Raw genomic sequence first — 21,527 nt, 5'->3', positions numbered from 1 at the left:
CTCGATAGGACTGAGGGGCAGAGCTGAATTTCGCCTCCTGCGTCCCCTGGCCGGATACGCACCTCGTGTTTTTCCCGAGGCGCACTTTTTTAATTCCAAGAAAAGTGTTCGGTGGTGCCGTCCTGTGGCACATGTGTAATGCAGAACGAAGTGAGTTAAAAAAAAAAGAAATTTGCATACTTACAGGTAGAATCTGTGCGACAAATTCTGATGAGTGGTGAATTTGAAGTGGAAGCATGCAGGGCTGCCTCTCTCCCAGCACCTGTCGAAGAGGAGCAGCCTGAGTCCCCCACGTGTTCGACAACTGGCGCAATTTGCTTCGGTGTTTTCAAAACCCTGAAGGGCGACGGTTGGACTGTCAGTATTCGGCAGTCTCGGAAAGGATTTAGGTGCAACGCTGTGATAGACGCGGTCCTGCCACTGTCGCCCGATGAAGTTTTTGACCTGCTCATTGATCCTGAAGTCAAAGAGTGGCGGCAAGTGAAGGTAAATCATCCCTGCACCCCGAGCGGTACCATAAAGAACGGAGCTTTTGGCAAGATCGTCTTATATACAGTCAACCTTGGGCAATTGGAACCCCTTCAATGCACGATACATTCCATGCAGCTTGTGTGTCACAGTGTGCCATGGTTCCAGGAGAAATGCTGTGTCAACAAAAGATTCAAGAAGAACCCTCTAGCGAAAATTTTTATATGTGTCCCTGGATCTTTCTGTCCTGTGCCTGTAATATCCAATTTCAGGAGATTATAACTTACATCCAAAGTGACTCAGGGTGTGCATCCATTTCGCAGGAGTGCACCTTCCGCAAGGTGTGGGAAGATGACGGAAACAGGCAGGCTGTAGAGGTTGAGCAGACATCCCAGGTGTTTTTCAAGACCATCCGGACCCGCATGAACGTCATTCAGGTGCGAGCCACTCAATTTCCACCAAAAAACTCAATGCAATGCACAAAAGCCCAATACCGCCATGCCTAAGAGCACCAGCAAACTCACAACACCACATCGGTTCTGACATCTTTTGCACATCCGTGCAGGACAGGAGAGCAGGCACAATGCAGTTCAGCCTGGCGAAGTCAGGAATGCTGAAGCTTTGCAACGGCCAGTGGACTGTCACTTCTGTGCCCGGTGACAGCGGTTGCGCGCGAGTGCAGTTGGACCAGGAAATGCAGCCAGCGTTTGTCCCCCCTCCCCCCTTCAGGCGCTTCATGCGCAAGGCCATGCTGGGCAAGGCTGCTCAGATGCTGCACCAGATGAGGGTGAGCCACTCCACTCTGCACCATGTGATCCACCTATGCCCTCTCTGTACTTTACTGTGCACCACGCTGTCCCCCATGCACCACTGTACAGGCGTTCAGCCCAGGCCTGTCGAGAAGAGCCTCACTTGTGTGATTGCTTCATCTGAATGGTACTAATGGAGGCTCCTATCTGTGCAGCCCTCAAAATGCTTAACTAAGACATACAGCCGAAAGCTGCTCTCAAAGCGCCAGGAAATCCATGTGACTGAGTCTGATTGCTGCGGTGCAGGAAGAGGCATTGCGGATACGGCGGGGTGACTACCCGCAGAGTCCAGTGGATGCGTCACCTGCCGCAGTGCTGACGGGGATGAAATCTCTGAAACTCTCCTCCCAGAGGAGCTTTGACATCACTGCAAGCACTGGCGCGCCAGCAAAGGCAGGACAGATGTCCTCGGCTCCCATAGCAAGCCACGTCCTCACTTTCGATGAGGATGACCTGGACTGACCATTGATTTTCTTCAATTTGCACATGCAAATGCTGCACATAGACACAGAAAGTATATTGCATTCGAAGACGTACAGAACTGCTTAGATAGGTTTGGATGATGCTCCCTCCTGTGCTGAAGGGAATGATGAGTTGAAGAGTTCTTGAAGAAATGAAGAGCTTGCGCAAAGAACTCTTCCCCGTCAACTAATAAGTGTGATTTCCCTGAACATAATTGATAAGCACGGTAGACATAGGTGCGTGATGACTGACTTGTGTTGGATGCTGCGTGTTGCCGACTGCAGTGCCTGATGCTTTATTCTTTACCAACTATATAGTGTTTCATTGGGGTGTCCAACTTGGAGGGCATGAAGTCATGGTACAAAAGCAAATGCATAATTAGTACTGTTGTTGGTTGGATGCAACTTGTGAGGTACTCTGTGGCCTCTAGGTCAGTACTTTGACATGTTACCTTCCATTAGATTTCCCATCTCTAGGCGAGTCACTCGAGGCGATGTAGTGCTAGCTTTGTTTAAGGGCTGCAGATCATGCCAGTGTCAGATTCAGCTTCAAATGGAATTTGGTTACAGACACAACTGTTGCCTGTAACAATAGAGCTCGCCGTCATCATGGAGCTGCCGAGAACATAGAAGGAGTCACTTACGGCCTCCGTGCGGTACATCACTTGTACAAGCAAACGCGCATCATATCACTCTGCACAACTATTGACAACATCTACAACCATCCGCATGCCATCTCAGTCTGACATTCTCAGGCATTTAGGTCCTCCAGCTTTTGGGCAGTCAGGATCAGATTTGCTAAATAGATAAGGCGCTCCTACAGACTGCTCTTGGAATGCTTTAGACGACAAAATTTTGTGAAAAAGTTCGGCATGCCTGTCCAGTCCAGGCCGCCCTTTGAACGCAGATCCACCCACTGCTACTTGGGCATCACAGAAATTTGCGCCTGATGGAGATGCACATCTGAACATACACAACTATCCGCAAGCCGACAAGGATGCACAGCAGCACGCCGATGCTGCTTGCAATGCTGTGCTCGGACTCTATGTTGGATGGAATAGACGTCTCCGCGTTGGTGACCACCACAGCATCCCCGCTGCGCAGCTGCAGCCCCATGAATTCGTTCTTCACCAGGGCGCTGTAGCCATAGGATGCAAAGGACAGCTCCCGTAGCCACTCCAGGTACGCCGGTGTGTGCGTCTGCAGACAGCGCACACAAACCCATTGTCAGCTTCACAGGGCAGATGCCTGAGAATGCGCAAGGGCTATGCATGCAGGAGTTTTTGCAAGCTTGTCAGAGGACTTCAGACCACTTCAGAGGAGGGTTGAGCCAGGACTTTTGGAGAGAAGGCACAGTCCATGGATCCTGCAAGCTTAAGCAAGAAGAGCAGACATGCATGCCCAGCTTTGGGAGAATCGGCGACGAAGTCATTAAGGTAAAACTACCGCTCGAAGGGGCGCACCTGAAAGAAGCCGACAAACATGAGCAGCGGCACATAGAGGCCCTGAAGCACAATGGCGCCGAGCAGCTGGGAGCGAAAGAGCCCCGAGCATAGGATGCCCAGAGTCTCGCTGATGAGCCCTAGCAGAAGAGCTATGGCTGAAAACACGCTAAACTTGGCGCAGGTCCGCTGATAGCCCACCTGTGGGCACACCAGGGATTTGTGAATTCGAAGTGCACTTTCATGTGCATGTTTGTCGGCTTTAAACTTTGAAAATGGCATCAGCTTTCTGAAGGACACAACTAGCACTCTTAGCTTTGAAATGCCCTTGCCATAATTCAATGCTCTGGAAGGTCAACCAAGGGGCAAAAGCAGCATGCGGCCAGGCTGCAAGTACAGAGAACTCATGCACAATGCTTCCTACCCAAGTACAATGATTAACGATTAGTCGTGCCCGAATGGCACATCTGAAAGAATGCACACAAATTAGCGCAGTGTGCATGCAATTAATCTGGAACATAGAAATAAACCCCTATCAGTTCTGCCATACTGATGCTGAGCACGTTGCTTCTGGCAAATTCATAGTTTGTTAAGCGATGCATCGCTGCCTACTGATCAGCAAAACTTCTGTGGGGATCAGCAGCTGACCAGGAAGTAGACGGTGATCGTGTAGATGGCAGTGTAGGCCAGCTGCAGAGGCAGGGAGGTCAGGCAATTTGCTGTGTAGAAGGCCAAGTAGCTGTAGTGGCCCGCGTGCACCTCTCGCCTCAGCAGCGGCTTCTGTGCGTACGCAATGTTCAGCGCATTGTTGCCTGCCACACACATTCTTTGTCACCCCTCAATCCCCTTTGACAAGCACATTAGCTGCTGAAGATCAGCATCATGACTGCTTTTAAATAGCAAGGCAATTGTGCTGCAGATCAGGCTGCAGTTGCTGTAGCATTACCCAGTTCATGCTTGACTCTGTGCAAAAGCTCTGTAGTAGAGCAGAGATTGATTAACCAACACATCAAGTGGAAGTGGCAGGATCTTCTTGCCTGCCTCAAAGATGACTACCATGGCCACAAACCAGAGGGAAGCCACCCTGTCGTAGGTCCCAGCATTGATCTCATGTGACAGCTTCGCATACATGGCACCTGCAAGGAAGCTCCCACCCATTCCCCAGAGAACATTTTCCATCAACTTTTTAGACATATCCACCAATTCACGCACTCAGCACAAGGCATGGAGCATTGCATTGGAGCAGACCTATGCACTTACTACAGGGTACTTTGCATGCAGGCAAAGATCCCAGAGCAAAAGGCATGAGCGCTGCATCATGATCTAATGGAGTCTGCAGATGCTAAGCAGGACGCACCTATTAGTAAGGCAGCCAAAAGATACTGGGCAGCCGGCATGCCCAGGCTGGCCGGGCTCCGAAGCCATGATCGCGCAAATCTTGCTGACAGGATCGCCACCTGGCGCGCATGTGCACGCCATGTCACCATCAGAGTTCATGCATTAGAGTTCACACAAACAAGCTTACAGGAGGCCTGCCGCACAATTATCATTTGCATCTTGCTGACAGGGCTACCACATGTTCCCTTCGTCACCATCACTGCTCTCACATAAGTGTTCAAATAATCTAGTAGTTCATAGGAAGCTTGCCGCACAATCGTTGTTGGCCTCTTAGTTTGCCTCTTGCTGACAGGGCTGCCACATGTGCACCATGTCATCCGTCAAGGCTCCTGCATGATCTGTGATAACAGCAGGGTCTGCCAGGAGGCTTGCCCAAAGAGTTCTTCCCCAAAGGATTATTCAGCACCCCTCACCTGACGGACAATAGATGCTCCCGGCCTCTCCGGCTCTGCATTCGTGCTCAAGGCAGAAATAGACATCGCAATCTTGTCCAGCATTCCTGTGACCATAAAATTGCCTCTGCATATATTTGCACACTTGTTTGGTAAATCTTCGCAAGCAGAAGGCAAAAGGAACAGCGCAGGCAAGTGGTCAATTTGCATCAATGAATTAGAATTCACCTGTTGCACTGCCACATGACATGTTTTCGCTCTGCTGGCTCTCCAGACTCCACACTTCTGTTGACTCTGCTTCTGGGAGTACACTAGAGGGCGAGTGCGCTTCAATATCGACCTTTCCTCCTCTCATGGCCCCAGTTTCTATATCCGGTTCAGCATCCTGGTCCTCTGAACCGATCTGCAACATGCACATGCTCAGTTATGAAAATATTCTGCATGTGAAACAGGGCAGATTGGCCAGACATGCATCATAAAACCCATTTTGGAGCCACTATTTTTGGGAAGCACCGGGTAAATCACCTGCTGCGATGCACATCTGACCTCCCAACACTGTTCTTGTAGCTCGGCAAGCATTTGAAGAGTACTGTCCGTGCTCTTGCACAGGCACAGCAGGTGCTCTGCTACGCTCTTCAACGATGATCTCCTGCACAGAGTCAGAAATTATGCATTATCTCGTTGTAATATTGTCTAAAAGTTCTGTGAAAACATCATTGTCTCACGTTGAGGCCCTCAAATGAAGCAGGCAACACTTGGATGCTCTCTCCTTTTGAGTTATTCGTTCTCAGTGCATTGGCATTCTCACAGGTAGGAGAAGAGTAAGTTCGTCCTTCGTTTGATTATCCTGGCGCTCTCATGTTGCCAAGCGAGTTATTTGCAGGATACAAGCTGGTGCGCGCACTTGTATCCGGCAGCCCAGAAGTGGTTGTCAGCAGAGGTCCAGGGCCCGCAGTAGAGAAGGCGGCCCTTGGCCAGCAGCAGCATGTCGTCAAACATTGCGCACACATCGCTGCTGGGCTGGTGGATTGTGCACACCACCTGCACCATATACTTCTTCAATTCATCCTTCTTAGTCAGGGCTCGAGAGATGAGGTGTTGCTCTCCGCACTTGCCTTTAGGAAGGTGCGAAGCCACACAGTTTACAGCAGCGCGCAGCACAGCAGCTGTGGCCTCCTTCAGAAAGACAGTCAAGGGAGCTGCCTGACTGAAGCACTGACAAGAACAGCGTTCTCCCCAAAGAGACCTGTGGCTGTCAGATCATTGCCATTCCGGGGGTGATCGGCCGGATCAATGGGACATGTGGGGTTTGTCAGCAACAGCCCTGCTTTTTATGATAATTCCTGACGTTGCTTTTCAACACCTATGTGAAGGATATTGGCCCCTGTCCTTGCATGGGCAGCAAAGGCATGTGGCGCACCATCTTGCCCCTGGCAGAAGCCAGCCTGGCGAGCACGCCCACGAGTGACTCAGCGCTCTCAGAGTCTAGCCCGGTGGTCGGCTCGTCCAAGAAAATCACGCGCGCATCCGTCACGAGGCTGATGCCAACCGACACGCGCCGCCGCTCGCCGCCGGAAATGCCGGCCATCGCCCCGTCGATGTCCTGGCCTATGAGGGCGTCCCCTACCGGAAGCAGATCCTGGTGGTACAAGCAATCCTCTTGTTCAGGGAGCAGAGCCAACCACTGTCAATGAGCAGAAGCGTGGAGACACACAAGCAGAGACCAAAAGCAGCGCCAGAGCTGTGCGGCAGTCGCTGTTGCACATGGGTGTTGCATAGCATGTGCAAAAACACTTCTTAAGTAACGTACTCAAGAAACTGAACGTGGTCATGCACACAGACTAGATGCTAGCCGTCTGTACAAAACGCCTGAATACTTGCTGAGAAGCACAACAGACGGTGCAGTCACCACAGGTGACTCACCAATTCTGTTAGTATCTGCTCGACGCGCTGCGCTTTGAGGGCATGTGGCATTTTGTGCGGCAACCGCAGCAGAGCACTGGTCATCAATGCTTCCCTGACCTGCGCCCACTCGCATTCAGCCTCAAGGAACCTTCAGTGTTCCACAAGGAGCTCTGAGCAGATTGAGAAGCAGAAACACAAAAGAAGGCAAGAGGCAGGCAGCGCACCGTTGCTGTGGGCAGCAGGATGTCACTCTGCCAGACAACAGCCACCCAAGGCCTGAATTGTAGGGGCTGTACCGGCTGCCCATCCACCAAAACAGTGCCATGCTGCTTGCCGCCCGAGAGGCAGCATGATCTTCAGCTGCAGTCACTTGCACACTTCCATCAAAACGTTTGCTCTGTGCTAGGATGAAAAGATGCATATGCCATCGATCTACTTTTAGGACCGGAGGGCACAAATGTCTCACGAGTGTGGTCTTTCCAGCTCCAGACGGCCCCAAAATTGCCGTAAGCCTGGATGATCTGCATGATCCCGATACGTTGTCCAGCAGAGTGTGCTGCAACGTATCTCCACGTCCTCTGATTGTGTACGTCAGGTTCTTGAAAGTGATTCGGAAGGGGTTAGCTGCTTCCATCTCGAATCGTATTCCTGAAGATCCTGCGTGTCGCTAAATTCTAGTATGTTGTAGTTTCCGACAGATATGAGAAATTGCGAGAATGACGAAGAAAATCAAGAGCCACCCTGAAGCTCTATCCTCGGGCGGTCGATTCCAAAAAGTCAAATTCAATGCATCGTCCGGTCCAAGGAAGACAGACGTTGACTCATAATTCGCCTTCCCCAGGACGCGATCCAACACCCCATCCTCTTCGAAGCCGATTCCGTGAAAGATAACCTTCCCAAACAAAAAGCCGGCTTGCAATGCGCCCATCAATGCTTACAATCCAATTTCTTTCACGTGAGCAACAACGTGCTGGTGCATGACCAGACTCTACGCCATGTGCAAGTACGTATTGTACCGATATATTATTATTTTTGCGCTCGCAGGGGAAAGCGATAAGAAGGGCACAGCATCAAGCAATTCTGGTATACACAGATGCCGCTCAAGACCAATGAGCCCATCAGCTGATCACCGCACATGCCCAAATGCCACACACACCAAGGCTCAATTATACGCTGAACCCAAATCATTCAACATCAAGCCTTAGCCTTGGCACCCTCCTTGGAAGGAGGCGGCGGCGGTGGGGGTGGCGGCGGGGCGCTCTTGCTCTCACCGCCCTCTGCAGGCTCGTCCAGGTTTCGGCAGTAGGGGCCAGGGACTTTGCCCCCGGACGCCTCAAACGCTAGCGTAAGGCCGGCCTTGTTGGATGCCGCTGTCCACTTTCCGCCCTGCACCTGCCCTGCAGGCATTGCGAAGTCCCTGTACTGGGAGCCCACCTGCAGCATGCCACCGATTTGATATTAGGGGGCCGTGCAGCACCAGCTTGAGAATTTATAAATACGTCAGTCAATCTTATACGCCCCCTGGGCAGGTGCAGATCAGCATGCCACCATGCTTGCAATCCAGTTAGCCAAACGACACCACACTTGCTCTGTGCCCCTAACGCATTTATATTCTGATCCTCAGGAAGTGCAAATCAGCTGAGCAAGGAATTAGGAATAGCCTGCTGTCATGGCTTTGTCCCCCATCTCTCAGTCCGTCACGTCAGTCATTGTCAGCGTAGTCTTTTGAAATAAGTCCCTCTGTCCCAGTGGTCCACGCACCTTGGGCTTCTTCCCTCCCTTGAGGTCCTCCAGGATCTTGACGGCGTCTGCAGGCGTGAGGTCCTCATAGTAGTTGTAGGAGAAGGACTGGGCGCCGCCCGTGTAATCCGCCACTGCGATCATGGGCGCATTCACGCAGCTTCCCATGCACTCCATCTCCCCCAGAGTGAACAGCCCATCCTGCATCAACGCATAAGTGCCACTCACTACTAATACCACACAAGGGCCATGCTGTATATCCCAAATTAGCAGAATCCATCTTCGGCCATGCAAGGACACAAAGCGACCGGACAACAAAGGCCCAGGACCATATATTGGCCACTTAGCCAAGAGGGGTGACAGCAGGCGATGAGACAAGCTGACAATGGTCTGCAAGTGAGCAGAGAAGGGGAAAACTCAGAGCGCCCCCGGAGAGAGGTGTTTCTCACCGAGGTGGTCTGGCCGTAGTCAATTTTAAGGTGGTCCTTAATGGCTGAAGAGATGCTGCGCGACCCGCAGAGCATGCAGGGAGTAGTGCCGCACACCATGATGTGGTACTTGCCTATCGGCGACCTGTTGAACATCGTGTAGAAGGTCGCCACCTGCGCCAGAAACGAGCACCTTCAGTCTGTCAGATTCAGCAACGAGCACTCCTGAGCACCAGTCTTGGCAGCATGGACTGCCAGGATCACAGATGCAGTGCTGCATTGCTGAGATCTGGGCTGTCTCAGTGCTTACAAAAAATGCTTCATCCCAGTCTCGGTTGACGCCACCCAGAACCTTCATCTCCCTTTCACCAAGTGAAGGTGACCAGAAGAATTGTCAGCAACGTAGACAACCATCTCCTATGCCATGCTACCAGCAGAAGGAAGAAAATTTTGAACAAGGTGTCCCTTGCTGAAGGATGGGAGACTGTGTTGCGCATGGCACAACCCATATAAAAGCTGTAAGTTGCTGATTGGGATGTTTGGGTGAGCTGAGCACCTCGTATACTCTAATGGGCGGCACTTCGATGATCTCTGCCACGCGGTTCATGGCATTCAAGCTGAGCCAGCCATCGTTCTGCTGCTGCGCCAAGTCCAGCAGTGGTATGCATGCGCTCTGCTTGTAGTTGGTTGGGAACTTTGCCAACACCTCAGCTACCTGTTTGAGCAGCACACTGAATAAAATCCCTGCTTGATCTGCTGTTCACAAGAGTAATTAGCGCCTGCAGTGCACCAGCATGCCATGCATCATCACGAGGAGTGCTTGCATCGCACCCGCTCGTAATTTTCCGGTGTGAAGTCAAAGGGGGTCTCCCAGTTGTTCTTTGGGGAGTGTCGGTGCTGCACAACGGAGAAGCAAGCTTAGATCCAGACTTCTTACATGACAAACGAAACACAGCACCTCAATTTTTCAAGGCACACTCTATATTTATAGACGTAGAAAGGGTGAGGTGCAAGCAGAAGGTACCGTATTCAAGATGTCGTGGCTGTTCGTCGCAAAGCTTCTGCTTGTGCAACCAAAGCTAGGCGATGAAGAGGATGCCTGCGCCATGATGAGAGGTAGTTCATGCATTGCAGTGCAGGAAGCCACAGACAAACACAGGAGTGAAGAAAGTCCTACAGAACTGTGGTAGGTCATGTACAGGGTACTCCTCAAATCACACATCTACCACTGACGTCGATCATTCGGAGATGTACTAACAAAATTAAACAATGATACATTACCTCTTCTTGCAATGCCAATCCAGCAGCTCGACAGCAGTTCGTCTGTAGTCTGTGAATCACTGCACTGGCAGCGAGGCGCCCTATCCTCCCTGTGTGGCGCAACATGATGCCCACACAAGCAATTCCTGCCAGATCTACTCCCAGCACATAACTGCGCACCTCAATTTGTGCAGGTTGCTCTCAAGAATGAACAGTATTGGGCGTTAGTCACCCTTATGCAATCCTGCATGGTTTGTGACTGATCGATAAAGGCACACTTTCGACAAAATTGTGTGCCTCATAATGAGGCCCTCATTGATTATTCTTTCTTTTACCAGAATTTGTAGAAGATAAGGCCTTCGTTACTTCCAGTGGAGCCTCGCCAGCCTTTCGGGTGGACGAGCTCAGACACTCGCTGAGCCTAAAGGGGCAGCGTTGAGACTCAATCCGCTCTGCAAGCTGAGAGGCGTGCTTGCTATTGAACCCTGCGATAGTGTCATTGATAATTTCGGTGACTTACTATAAGAGAGCGAGACTCTAGCTCGGGGACTAGTCAGGTTTTTCCTAGTGTTTATCTCTCAATACGAGGCCCAGGCCTTCAGGGCTCGCGCCGCTGGAGCGCCACTGATGTCGCTCGCGGCCGAGCGAAGCCACTCGCCGAACCACTTCGGGAATAAGCGCCTTTTTGAGCGGACTGACGCAACAGAGCATCTGTTGACAACTGACAATCGCAGCAAGCGTTTCAGGAGGAGGAGCAGCAGCTCCTCTGATTTAGGTGCTTCACCTCAGAAAGGAGGAGCCACTGACAGAGCCTCCACGCTTGCTGCACTGCGTGGTCTCTTTCCTGATATGGAAGAGAAGGTGGGAAATGCTGCAGCACCGGCTTCAAGGGCTGCGTGCATGTGAATTTGCACACAATATGCTACAATATTTTGTGGCTCAGCTTTCTTTTCTGATCCTACTGGGTGCGGTGATCCAATCACTCAGGAATGAAGAGATTCTGAGCATCGCAACGCTGGTACAGGTCCTGGCAGACATCTTGGACAACTGCGGAGAGAACATAGATGCGGCTATAAAAAGGCTGGGCCAGTTGCAGCTGACAGCCCGATGCGTGGCAGATGTCCAGAAAGGCATCCGCACAGCTACGCCTGCAGCCCAAGAACCAAGCCAGGACTCAACCCCTGGAACCGACACAGCAGGTGAACACATACACACTCCTGTACTGAAGCAATGCCGTCCTTGATGCAAGACATGACTCATTTTAGCCTTCCTGGATCTTGCGAGCTCTCCCAATCCCTGTTTTAATTAAGTTCAGGCCTGGCACCCACGCACCCTTGCTTTTATTCCATCAGCATGCACTAGCTTGCCCCAGTTAAGAGGTGAAGCTGGTGCCTCAGGGTCCAGGGGATCATTTCATATTTTTCGGCCTGTGACCAATGCAACTGCACTCATCGTAATTGTTGCAACGGTCATGCGACCTCACCCTACGGTGCATCATATTGCATTTCTGCCACCTCCTACACATCTAGTATTACCAGCTATAGCGCCTGCAGATCAAATTATGACCGCTTGAAATCATGCTTGACAGGAAAGTGCACACGTGCAGGTGCGGCTGATGGAGATAGCCATGCATCAGTCAGCCCGGCGCCAGAACAGGCGGAGGGCCCTCGCACGCCAGCGGACTGGGTGGAAGCGCTGGTGCAGCAGATGGCCGGCGCTAAGGATGTGGCTGATGCGCGAGAACGGGCGTCACAGGTCCTCCAAGCATTCGAGCAGGCCGTGCTTCAGCAGGCTGCTAGATCACAGGTGCCACTTCCACACAGCTCACCCCTCCTCCATGACAGCTGTATAATTGGTGCCATGAATGCCCAGGCTAGGCCTGTTTCTGCAACCTTACCTGATGCATAGCACGTCAGGCTGGCACCTCAGGGGATAACATCAAGGAAGCCGCCTGGGGTGCAGATGACCGGGGGCATGGACTGTAATGCCTGTTTATTATATTAGACATTGTGTAGCGAATTTGTGTGGTGGTGTGGCATACTGAGACGGCCTTTCCGTCGAGCAGGATGCTCCAGATGTGGCTGCCCTGCGCAACCACCTGAACGAGCTGTCCCGGGACAACCACATCCTGAAGCGAGCAGTGGCCATCCAGAACTCGCGCATGCAGGTAGCGCAGCTTCTCAGGCTGTGACGACTGACCGGCATCTGTTTCCAATACCTCCTGCATTGCAATAACCCCCACTCTGGCTTCTGATCAACAAGCCTATACATTATTATTGTGTCATTGCTTGCGGTAGGATGACTGCAAGAGTATGAAGACTTGCGTGGCCTGATCATGTGCGCTGAACGGTAGGCATTACTGACGCAGGAGGCGTGTGGCGCAAAGGACGCTGAGCTGGCGAGTCTGCGCTCTGCACTGGCGCAGTATGAGCAGAAAATTCGCACGCTGGAGCTTTCCAACTACTCCCTCTCCATGCACCTCCGTCAGGCGACAGAGACCGGCCGCGGCTTTGACAATGGCCAGCGACCGCCTGATGTATACTAGAACCGCCCTCTTCTTGGGGGCCAGTGTGTTGCAGCGCCGGAGAGGAACGCCTGCAGGCCTCTTGGGGACCGCCTGCGCAGTTTCCTTGAGGCGCAGTCTTCTTGAGGAGACTCAGAAGCTGTGATGGGCAATGTGCTCCCTCTTTATGTGTGAGATCGTTGTGTTGTACGATAGGTAGATCTAGATGGCATCAAGATGGGATGGCCGGCAGCGGCTCTGCATGCATGGCTATCTATTGCGTGAGCATGAGATGTTGTATGTGTGGCATTATGGATTTTTTTCTCTGCACCCAAAGCAAGGGATGGTATCTTCAGACGGTGAAGAAGTTTGTATACCTGCCAGTGGCCGTGCGCATTGTGCATATGTCATGGAAGAGATTAAACCATGATATTTGCATGTACTTGCTGTGGCAGGTTCCCATTCAAGTGTCATAATCTTTCCTAAACATTGTGATTACATGGCAAAATCACAAAAAGATGCAGCTCATTGCAATTGGTGCAGTCATGCATGCGCATGCGCTGTTCAATGCCATGCCTGTATCAACCCCTGGACCTCCCAGTCACTCAAGCCACTGTGAACCCATAGAGCAGCCACCAGGTGATGGGAATCTGGAAGGCCAGCAGCCCCAGCACGGCTCCCAGGAAAGTCTCCGTCCGTTCGTGGAAGAACCTCGCAGTGAAGTGCATGTCGCCACATGTGAGGGCAAGCAGTGCCACTGCAGCTGTGAGCCCTGCTCGCACACACACTCGCAGTCCGTCAGCTTCATATTTCTAAGTAGTAAGTCCCAGTGATAAGCAACTCCGGTCTGTCCAATTTCGGCATGGGAGATTGACATGAGTGCAAATCACGACCGCATGTACCGTCTGAATCAACAGAAAGATTCAGAGATCAACCGAGAGATCTGGCAACAGCCACGTCACCAGCTGCCAAACGCAGACTACAGGTTGCATGGCACTCTCATCATTCACGGAAGCATCTGCAGAGAGAGAGAGAAAGAGGTCTGACCTGCGCGGGCCATGGTCTTGACATGGATGGGGCAGTGTGCCTGGCGCAGACTGCACCGCAGCAGCACCAGCTCCGCAGACAGAATGGCTACCACTGACGCTCCCAGGAAAATGTGATCAGACATCAGCTGGATGGGCACCGCAGACACCGCGCCAGCCCTGGACAGCAGCCGGTACACGCCTGCGTCCAGCATCGAACATTGTCGACCGTGCACTCGAGCTCTCTGCTGTATGAAGAAGAGGCATGGCCAATCAGCTTCTCGTCAACTTTGAAGGATAGCTCAAAAGTGTCTTTCAAAGGGTGGCTGCCATGCGCTTCAGAGTGATACCTTGAAACATCTGAAATGGATTTAGTTTCATGGTTGGAACTCACATGGTGCAAAAATCTCTACTGGAACTAAGCCAGATCCACGCTCGCTTCAGACCTGGCTCATGATTTCAACCTTACCAATCGCAAACCAGCTTGGCCAGCGCAACTCTGGCTCACTTTAGCTTTGTCATAATAAACTTAAAAAGTACTTCGCTCTTACGGATTCCTCTGTGACGTGCCGGCAACTGGGCGCACCTGCGCAGTGGAGGCCGTACACAAATATGCGCACAAGGGTGATGCCGACATAGACAACCCCGGCCTCTGCCAAGTGGTGGCGCAGGCGGCTGCCCTGGGGGCTGTCCAGTCTCTGCCCAGAGTTGACCAGAGCCGCGACGTCCGTGGCGATCCGTATAGCAAATACGGGCAGCGGCAGCAGCGGCCCATGGCGGCGAAGCAGCCGATCGAACCACAGCAGCGGCAGCCGCACCTTCAACGCCTTGGTCTCCATGCTGTGGAACACCTCTGCGCCAACCAGTTTGTGTATTTGAATTTGGACTTGGGCAGCCTACAACCGACTGGACCCCCGCAGCGTTGCACTCTGTAGTATTGGGCATACTAATAAGCATTGCTTGTGTAACACTGCAGTCTGGTCTGGTCTGCCGTTTGCAGAACGTAGGATCTCCACTCCAGATCATAGTATGTAGCTCACTTGCGATTCTTTGGTCACCACCGCCGATGTGCCACAATGCACATGTTCCCTATCGTGACATGGCACAGAGGAGCAGCCAACGGTGTTGGGTTGTGTACTGTTGGATCCTTGACCCAGCAAGAAGGTAGTGAGGATCTTGCCTGAGTGCAACAAGCTTCCGACCAAGATGGCGATCATCCATATGGCTGCAATTGCGGCCAGCGTTTTCGCAGCCATCTGCCAAAGTTGCGTGTTTGTGTGCGACACTGCCGGTCCATACCTGCGTAACAATGACTGTTAAGCATACATGCTGCACTGAGGCATGCCACGCCCCAAGACTTGAGCTCAAGAAACTGCATTAAACCCTTGGCAGCTTGAGAAGAAATCTGGAAACAACGAAGTTAACAGTATCAACTCATGTCAGCACCTTCTTGGCAGTGCCTGCATCAAACTGTCCACAGATGAGACAGCGGAGGACGCTGCCTGCCTGACTGCCTCCTGCCGCTCAGATGCTGGCACAGTCTGGGCGAGTGGCGTGTAGTTGCTCTCATCTGCTCTGATGGGGATCCGCCCTGGTGCATACTGTCTACCTGCGTCAACACAGCAGTGCAGTCTGACTTCGCGCCTGGAGACATCTACACAACGTTGCTTGGATTTCATAAGTTGTGCTATGAATCATTCCCTAAATGTATGAAACGCTCACCTGGAGCTGGCGAGAGAGGGGGTTTTGGACTTGGTGGCTGTCTGTCTCCTGGCAGAGAAGTCTGCACTGCTGCATCCATTTTGTTGCTAGCTGCGATTGGTGTGCTGCCTGATGCTCTAGCTGTGCTCCTGGTACGCCGAGCCACTGGATCTGCTCTGGGATCTGACATATTCCTCTCTGCCTTTGTCTAGGTGAGACCTTCTAAGGTCTTTGACTTGTATACCCGACCTCAACACAGCCTGCAGTGTCAGCTTTTGCCGCTGTCAAGATCGACAGTAGAGGCCTCAAGCGTCATAAACAGGGTCTGATGCTGATGGTAGGTGCTGCAGTTCGCCCTTGAGAGTAGGGAAGCAGCTGATGTGAAGCTGAGGTGTTTGCTGTCACTTGTGCGCCCTGAGATATAGAAAGAGCGCTGCAAGACCGATAATCAGAAGTATATTGGCGCCAACCACGGGTAGGATATACCTGCACCCGTCAATAGAAAAGTAAGCAACTTTTGCCGTCCTACTCAGCATTGCTAGCCAGAGCGCAATAAGTACCGCAGCACACTACCAGGGAAGGAGCGACATTCCACTTGCATGATTGTTTCAATGCGTTTATGTGATTGCACTAGCAATACTATTGCAAGGAGTAAGGAATAACGCACTGTGAATATCAGCTGATTTCAGCCCAGATGCAGGCCAAGGACCACGGCGATTCTGCCTCTTTGTCCTGATACTGAGATGGTGATATTTCCTGCGGAAGTTGGCCGCTTTCTACGTCTAGCAACGGATCACGCTCTGGTGGGTCCGCTTGAGAGGTATGAGCCATCAACTTCTGTGAGCAGACCAAAATATCCTTCCGTTCACCAGGAGGACCAGTAGCTTGCCAGCGTCCTTCTGGGACTAGCAAGCGTTCAGCATCGCTACAAATCTTTTTGTTGTGTCGGTCCGACACTGTCGGTAGCAAACATGCAGCGTGAGATCCTTTTTTTGGTGGTGAAATGGTGAGGTATGGAATTCCAAAATGGTGTGCAACAGATGAGAGCCCTAGGGCTGGCGTTGAAAGCAACAGGTAAATTTAAGCTGAGATGGTATTCTAGGTCGCTCACAGGTTACTTTGACCTTGTTACAATGATTAAAAATGGTTTTCAAGGGCAGAACAGACTTCACCGAAAAGGCCAGGCCCAGGCCAGGAAAAAGGTTATCTGCTATGATAGCAACATGGCAACAGGAACTCTGCAGTGCTGCTACAAGATTTGATAACAGATCACAGGAGAAAATACAATCAAGCACACTCTAGCATTTAGGATCGTTCATAAGGTCTAGGCTGATTACGGTATACCGTGACGGGCCGCAACAGTAGTGCTTCCCCAAAGAAAATATTCAATAATTGTCAAAGTTTGCACAAACCAATGTGAAGGTCATGGCGTCAAGCAGTATCAGCAGGAATGAAGTCGTCAGAACAGGACACAATTTGTGGCCTCTTGGGCCGTCAGAATCACTCATGATTGCTCTAGCTATGCGACTTGTAAATGGGGTACATAGTTTATTACGAGATGCAATACAATGGGAGTTTATTTAAAAGATTCCTGTGGGGCGACCACAAGTTGGCGGCCTTTGAATCAGGCAAACAGACGGCGGCCGGTGGCAGCCTTTGGACTGGGGCTGGTACTGCCGCTGTTTGCTGCACGGGTGGCAGCATAGGTGGTGCCAAAGATGGAGTCGATCGCTGCAGGGAAGTTGTCAGAGACCGTGTCGCCCACCTGTCCAAGAACACACAGCAGTGAGGCAATGCACCACGATTTCCGTTTTAGCATCAGATTTCTCACCTCAAACCTGCTGCCTGGGAACAGGCGCTGCGAATTTATGTTGCAAGATTGCATGATTGCAGCATCTGCTAGCGCAATTTCAAGGGCAGGAGCTCACCTTGGTGCCGACACCTGCACCATCTGGGCCAGACTTGGGGAAGTGGATGCCTCCATAGATCCTGACAAGCAGCACACAAGATTTATATTCTGGCCGTAAGTAAGCAGATGACCTCCAGGTGGGGTTACCTACTTCAACCTGTATAGCAGACATGTGTGAAAGGCAAGCTTGGCACCGGCAAAGGGGCACCGCAGTCATTTGAGTACTGAAAGAGAGGACATGGGCAGAATTACTTCCACCCTTCCGAAATGAGCTGACACAAAACACCATCAAAGAGCTGGCTCTACGCCCTCATTTCAAGCCTATCAGCACGGCCATCATTCAAGCCTCTACGTGAGAACCCATGCGCCCTCGACAGAGAAGCCAAGAACCCACATGCAGACTCGCATGCACCAGACTAATTCAGACGAAAGTGCCAAGGTAGCAAGAGTCAACGAGAGCATACCTGGACCAGCCAACCTCTTGTGCGGCCTCAGAGAAGGAGCTGTAGGTGCGAGGCGCCAGCTTCTTGGGAGCGTACTCGCTGCCTACCGTGAAGGTCACGTTATCGCTCTTGAACCACCTGCATTTGCGCGCATAACACTTCACTCAGTTCACACAGTTCACAGTTCAGTTTACCACCCTTGCAAGCTTTACAACCATGCAGATGCAAACTGTGTGCTGGGAAAATGCTACTGCAATAAGTGCACGTGGCGGTGACATACGCTGTGGATTATTCCAGCGTCAAGCTGCCCCGCCAGCTACAGTGAGCTGATTTGGGCCGGACGTAATGTGCTCTCCTTGTATGCAGTGCAAATACAGAAGATGCTCTACATCATCTAGGTCCTCTAGAGTCCCTAATAAGAAAATATTGCATGGGGATGGCCTGCAGAAAAGCTGACCTGGCGAGCACTTGGCCAGATGCAGCAGCGGTGACAGTGTGGGTGGAAGGGTACTCGGGGTGTGCTGGGGTGTTTAGCAGTGGCGTCCATGTTGGGTCGGCAGGGTGCTTTGCGTCCCCCCGCCTGTGGCAAATGCATTGCGTTGGATAAGTCAATTGATGGGATGGAAGACATACTGTGAAGTGCATGCGCCAAGGAAGGTTCAAGGGCTGCCTCACTGTCACTTGAGCTCAGCTATTACTGTATCCCCTTTCCGCCCAACCTTGAGAGTTGAATCAAGAAGCAAATTCGCACAACATAATAGGAAATGAGTAGGTTGAAGGCTGGTGGGTCATCTTGCAGGTGACAGGAGATCCAGCGCACCGGATGGCGGTGACTGGGCGCCAGAAGAGGTAGTAGAACTTGATGTACCACCCGACAATGTTTGAATCAAACTGGGCAGACCCCAAGCGCGCAAACAGCTCTGCGGTGTCCAGCAAGGATGTATCGTTGGGCAGCAGGCTCTTAGCAATGGTGTAGTAATGGCCGTTGACTGTCGAGGTCCCTGCACGACACAAATACACCAAATCTCCCTGCATGTTGGGGAAGACAATGGTACACCCTGTGCTCTTGGCTGTAGGGGTTTAGACTCTTGGCAACTCCGTATTTACCATCATTATTGCACGTAACAGGAAGGCACGAATGTGTATTAGGCCCATCACTGGATATGTGCATGGAGGTAGTGGGCCACAGGATTCTGATATCTTCACTCCAAATGCTTCCTTCTGGCACTGTAGGTATGCATGCATGCTAAAATAATGCATTTCCAGGATAACAAAGCCGATGCAATGAAGTCAGGGGTAATATAAGGATCTTACCATCCAGGTCAGCCCAGAACCAGGCAGTCTCGGTGTCATACTCTTTGCGGGCTGTGCTGTTCTTGCTGCCAAGTGTCGCAGTGGTGTTGAAATCGTTCGCATATTCGGCAGAGCTCAGATCGAGCGGCTTGTACTGGGTCAGCTTTGAGGAGAAGAAGGTCTGCAGCCATGCAAATTAGCCCCATCAGCACTTGGGTGTCTTGTTCAGAAGAAGATACCGTCTTGCACACATTTGTCTGCGCATTGGGCATTCTTTCAGGGCATTTGGCACTACTTCGCACGCCCAAAGGTATAGGTATTGTGATCAATAGTGCAGTGCGAGATGGCATATTGATCATACCTGAGCGGGTCCGACTGTCAGAGTGTCCGCATTGGAGTACTGTGCAAACTGCACCACAGACACAACAGACCACTCAGCACTTGGTCTCACGCAAAAAAAACATTCCTCTCTTGTGTGTGACACATTCAATACATGCCGGCATGCATAATAAGACAATCTGACAGTATGTCCGCAGTCAGTGCTCCCTATCTTGCTCTCAGTGCAATCTTAGAAGGTACTCAGAGCTATCTCTAAGAGCACTCAGAGTGTCACCAAGAAGACTCAGAGGGTGCACATGACACACTATGCATCTAGAGACAAAGTCTACAAGGCATATGGCCTTTCCATAATCTTAGACTTTGACTTACAGATTTAAAGTAAAAAAAGGGATCCAGCACTCACAGCAGCCCCGGCCTGCTGGGAAGGGGGCGAGTTGGCGTTGGGGGTTGCAAGGGTGGTTGCATTGGCGAGCTGGGGGTACAACACAAAGGTCTGGTTTGGCGTGAACGCATATGCGCCTGTCGGGCCGTTCTCTGCCGATGCCGGCTTGAAGTCTGCCCACTGCTGCGTGCTGTCATTCACCCTGCAAGCAGCAGGATTCGCAGAGTAAATCAGACACATGCATTCTCCTGCTCACTACTCTGCGCATGCTAGACTCGTCTTGCTCCACATTGCCAGAGCATGCTCTAGCACTGGCCTGAAGTCTGACGCTGGGGCTTTGGTGCAGCGCTGACCAAGCCACCTCAAAATTGCACTCGCTGCCATAACTGTCAGTGTGCGCTGATGTCACGTGCCATGCACGGGACTGCACTCTGCCTAATGCAGGATCTGCACTAGGGTGCTCCAAATCTGACTTTTGTTTGCATTGCAAATTTTGCAGAGACTGTGCACATTGCGGCCCCTTGGTGCAGGCGAACAGACATTCTTAAATATCAACAACTTTCCGCTCCCTAAAGATGTAGGATCTTGGTATGTCCAGTAAAACATGTGTCGAATCTCTCCATTCTGTGCGGTCATGGCGGAGAGGAAAACCTGCTGACGATGAGTTTGATGGCGTATGGCTGGGCGAGAGTGCGCGCAGCCAGCTTCTCAGAGGCCGGCAGACCAGCCAGCTGCTTGGCAATGATGCCGTCAAACACATTCTGCCTACGCTTGCAAAGTATGCTTCAGGAACCGGCATCGTTTGCATGCAGGCTTCAGGGCATGTTCTACTTCCTTAATGCGCACACAAAGTAAGTAGCAAGAGCTGCCTGGTCTCCCAAACATGCCTGATGAGAACTGCAATAACCTGATGCAGTTCTCCTGGGTACAGTGATTTGAAGGGGTCAGCCAGTGCAATACAGGTCACAGTGCAGTTAAGAAGGGCTTACTTGTACGGCCAGTAGTAGCTGAGAATGTAGTGGGCTGCAAACGCTGCAACACCGCAATTCACACAGTCAAGAGTCAGCTCCTTGCAAACCCAGCAGAACAGCATTGCACATCCTGTGCAGGATTCACAAACAGCAATAGAGAGGCACACAGAAAGATGCACGCTTAGGTGTCAGTGTCGCACCAGTGACGGCTGTGTCATTGATCTTGTTGTCCTGTGCCTTGTTTGCAAGCAACGCCTGCGTTTTTGCAAGCAGTAAGCTATCAGCCTTGAGATTGCCAGCATGTAGGGTCCCCACTTTCACAATATGTACGAGGACAGGTAACTTTGGTGTTCTGGAAAGGCAGTCGTCCTCAAGCTTTTAAGGGGTGCTTACCTGGTACTGAGCAATGTTCGTGAGAGCATAAAACTTGGCGCTGATCTGGTTGCTGATGTTGTAGTTCCGCACCACCTGCTCCACAGCGTCCTGCCACTGGATCACGGCGTTATTCGCAGCACGGGCGGGCAAAGCTGACGCCATGAGCATCATGCAGATCGCAGCCACTACTTGTGAAGCGCCCATCCTGCAGACCAGACGGTGCAAGTCACATTGGCTGTTTTGCGTCCACGGGACCCCTTGATCAGTGTCCCACTCTGGTTTC

At 51.7% G+C, this 21,527-nt stretch overlaps 6 protein-coding genes across 6 annotated transcripts; 2 read left to right on the top strand and 4 right to left on the bottom strand.

Moving 5' to 3' along the window:
- Positions 1-133: 133 nt before the first annotated feature.
- On the top strand, positions 134-2,344 carry COCSUDRAFT_48533 (hypothetical protein). Its single transcript, XM_005644986.1, has 4 exons — positions 134-486; positions 792-905; positions 1,034-1,255; positions 1,524-2,344. Exons 1-4 carry the CDS (start codon positions 211-213, stop codon positions 1,737-1,739), a joined length of 828 nt encoding a protein of 275 aa, XP_005645043.1. The 5' UTR covers positions 134-210; the 3' UTR covers positions 1,740-2,344.
- A 324-nt stretch (positions 2,345-2,668) lies between these two features.
- Positions 2,669-7,008, bottom strand: COCSUDRAFT_57645 (hypothetical protein; the record flags this gene model as incomplete). The annotated part of the gene is made up of 8 exons (XM_005644985.1): positions 2,669-2,938; positions 3,202-3,381; positions 3,829-3,992; positions 4,538-4,637; positions 4,992-5,097; positions 5,875-6,011; positions 6,391-6,593; positions 6,993-7,008. The coding sequence occupies 8 exons, from the start codon at positions 7,006-7,008 to the stop codon at positions 2,669-2,671; spliced, it is 1,176 nt and encodes a 391-aa protein (XP_005645042.1).
- Positions 7,009-8,069: 1,061 nt separating this feature from the next.
- On the bottom strand, positions 8,070-10,151 carry COCSUDRAFT_18421 (hypothetical protein; the record flags this gene model as incomplete). Its single annotated transcript, XM_005644984.1, has 6 exons — positions 8,070-8,309; positions 8,637-8,816; positions 9,065-9,217; positions 9,600-9,758; positions 9,875-9,940; positions 10,068-10,151. The coding sequence occupies 6 exons, from the start codon at positions 10,149-10,151 to the stop codon at positions 8,070-8,072; spliced, it is 882 nt and encodes a 293-aa protein (XP_005645041.1).
- A 488-nt stretch (positions 10,152-10,639) lies between these two features.
- On the top strand, positions 10,640-12,848 carry COCSUDRAFT_48531 (hypothetical protein; the record flags this gene model as incomplete). Its single annotated transcript, XM_005644983.1, has 5 exons — positions 10,640-11,164; positions 11,328-11,502; positions 11,910-12,109; positions 12,369-12,470; positions 12,672-12,848. Exons 1-5 carry the CDS (start codon positions 10,931-10,933, stop codon positions 12,846-12,848), a joined length of 888 nt encoding a protein of 295 aa, XP_005645040.1. The 5' UTR covers positions 10,640-10,930.
- Positions 12,849-13,287: 439 nt separating this feature from the next.
- COCSUDRAFT_54336 (hypothetical protein) lies at positions 13,288-14,687 on the bottom strand. Its single transcript, XM_005644982.1, has 3 exons — positions 14,418-14,687; positions 13,854-14,033; positions 13,288-13,578 (listed from the first exon to the last, which is right to left on the bottom strand). Exons 1-3 carry the CDS (start codon positions 14,668-14,670, stop codon positions 13,412-13,414), a joined length of 600 nt encoding a protein of 199 aa, XP_005645039.1. The 5' UTR covers positions 14,671-14,687; the 3' UTR covers positions 13,288-13,411.
- Positions 14,688-17,156: 2,469 nt separating this feature from the next.
- COCSUDRAFT_57641 (acid phosphatase/Vanadium-dependent haloperoxidase) lies at positions 17,157-21,412 on the bottom strand (the record flags this gene model as incomplete). Its single annotated transcript, XM_005644981.1, has 12 exons — positions 17,157-17,297; positions 17,461-17,521; positions 17,906-18,022; positions 18,342-18,464; positions 18,705-18,885; positions 19,199-19,358; positions 19,539-19,586; positions 19,920-20,100; positions 20,550-20,663; positions 20,888-20,930; positions 21,070-21,124; positions 21,263-21,412. 12 exons carry the CDS (start codon positions 21,410-21,412, stop codon positions 17,157-17,159), a joined length of 1,374 nt encoding a protein of 457 aa, XP_005645038.1.
- Between the last annotated feature and the right edge of the window lie 115 nt (positions 21,413-21,527).

Source organism: Coccomyxa subellipsoidea (genome assembly GCF_000258705.1).
Source record: "Coccomyxa subellipsoidea C-169, whole genome shotgun sequence".
Taxonomy (NCBI): domain Eukaryota; kingdom Viridiplantae; phylum Chlorophyta; class Trebouxiophyceae; family Coccomyxaceae; genus Coccomyxa; species Coccomyxa subellipsoidea.
This window is presented reverse-complemented; position numbering and strand designations above follow the sequence as displayed.

Coding starts and splice junctions, on each gene's coding strand:
- COCSUDRAFT_54336 (XM_005644982.1), bottom strand. CDS start 14,670: ATGGAGACCAAGGCGTTGAAGGTGCGGCTGCCGCTGCTGTGGTTCGAT. Junction 14,034..14,417: donor GTACGGCCTCCACTGCGCAG/GTGCGCCCAGTT, acceptor TGCTGGACGCAG/GCGTGTACCGGCTGCTGTCC. Junction 13,579..13,853: donor CAAGACCATGGCCCGCGCAG/GTCAGACCTCTT, acceptor GTGTGCGAGCAG/GGCTCACAGCTGCAGTGGCA.
- COCSUDRAFT_48533 (XM_005644986.1), top strand. CDS start 211: ATGAGTGGTGAATTTGAAGTGGAAGCATGCAGGGCTGCCTCTCTCCCA. Junction 487..791: donor AAGAGTGGCGGCAAGTGAAG/GTAAATCATCCC, acceptor TCCATTTCGCAG/GAGTGCACCTTCCGCAAGGT. Junction 906..1,033: donor CCCGCATGAACGTCATTCAG/GTGCGAGCCACT, acceptor ACATCCGTGCAG/GACAGGAGAGCAGGCACAAT.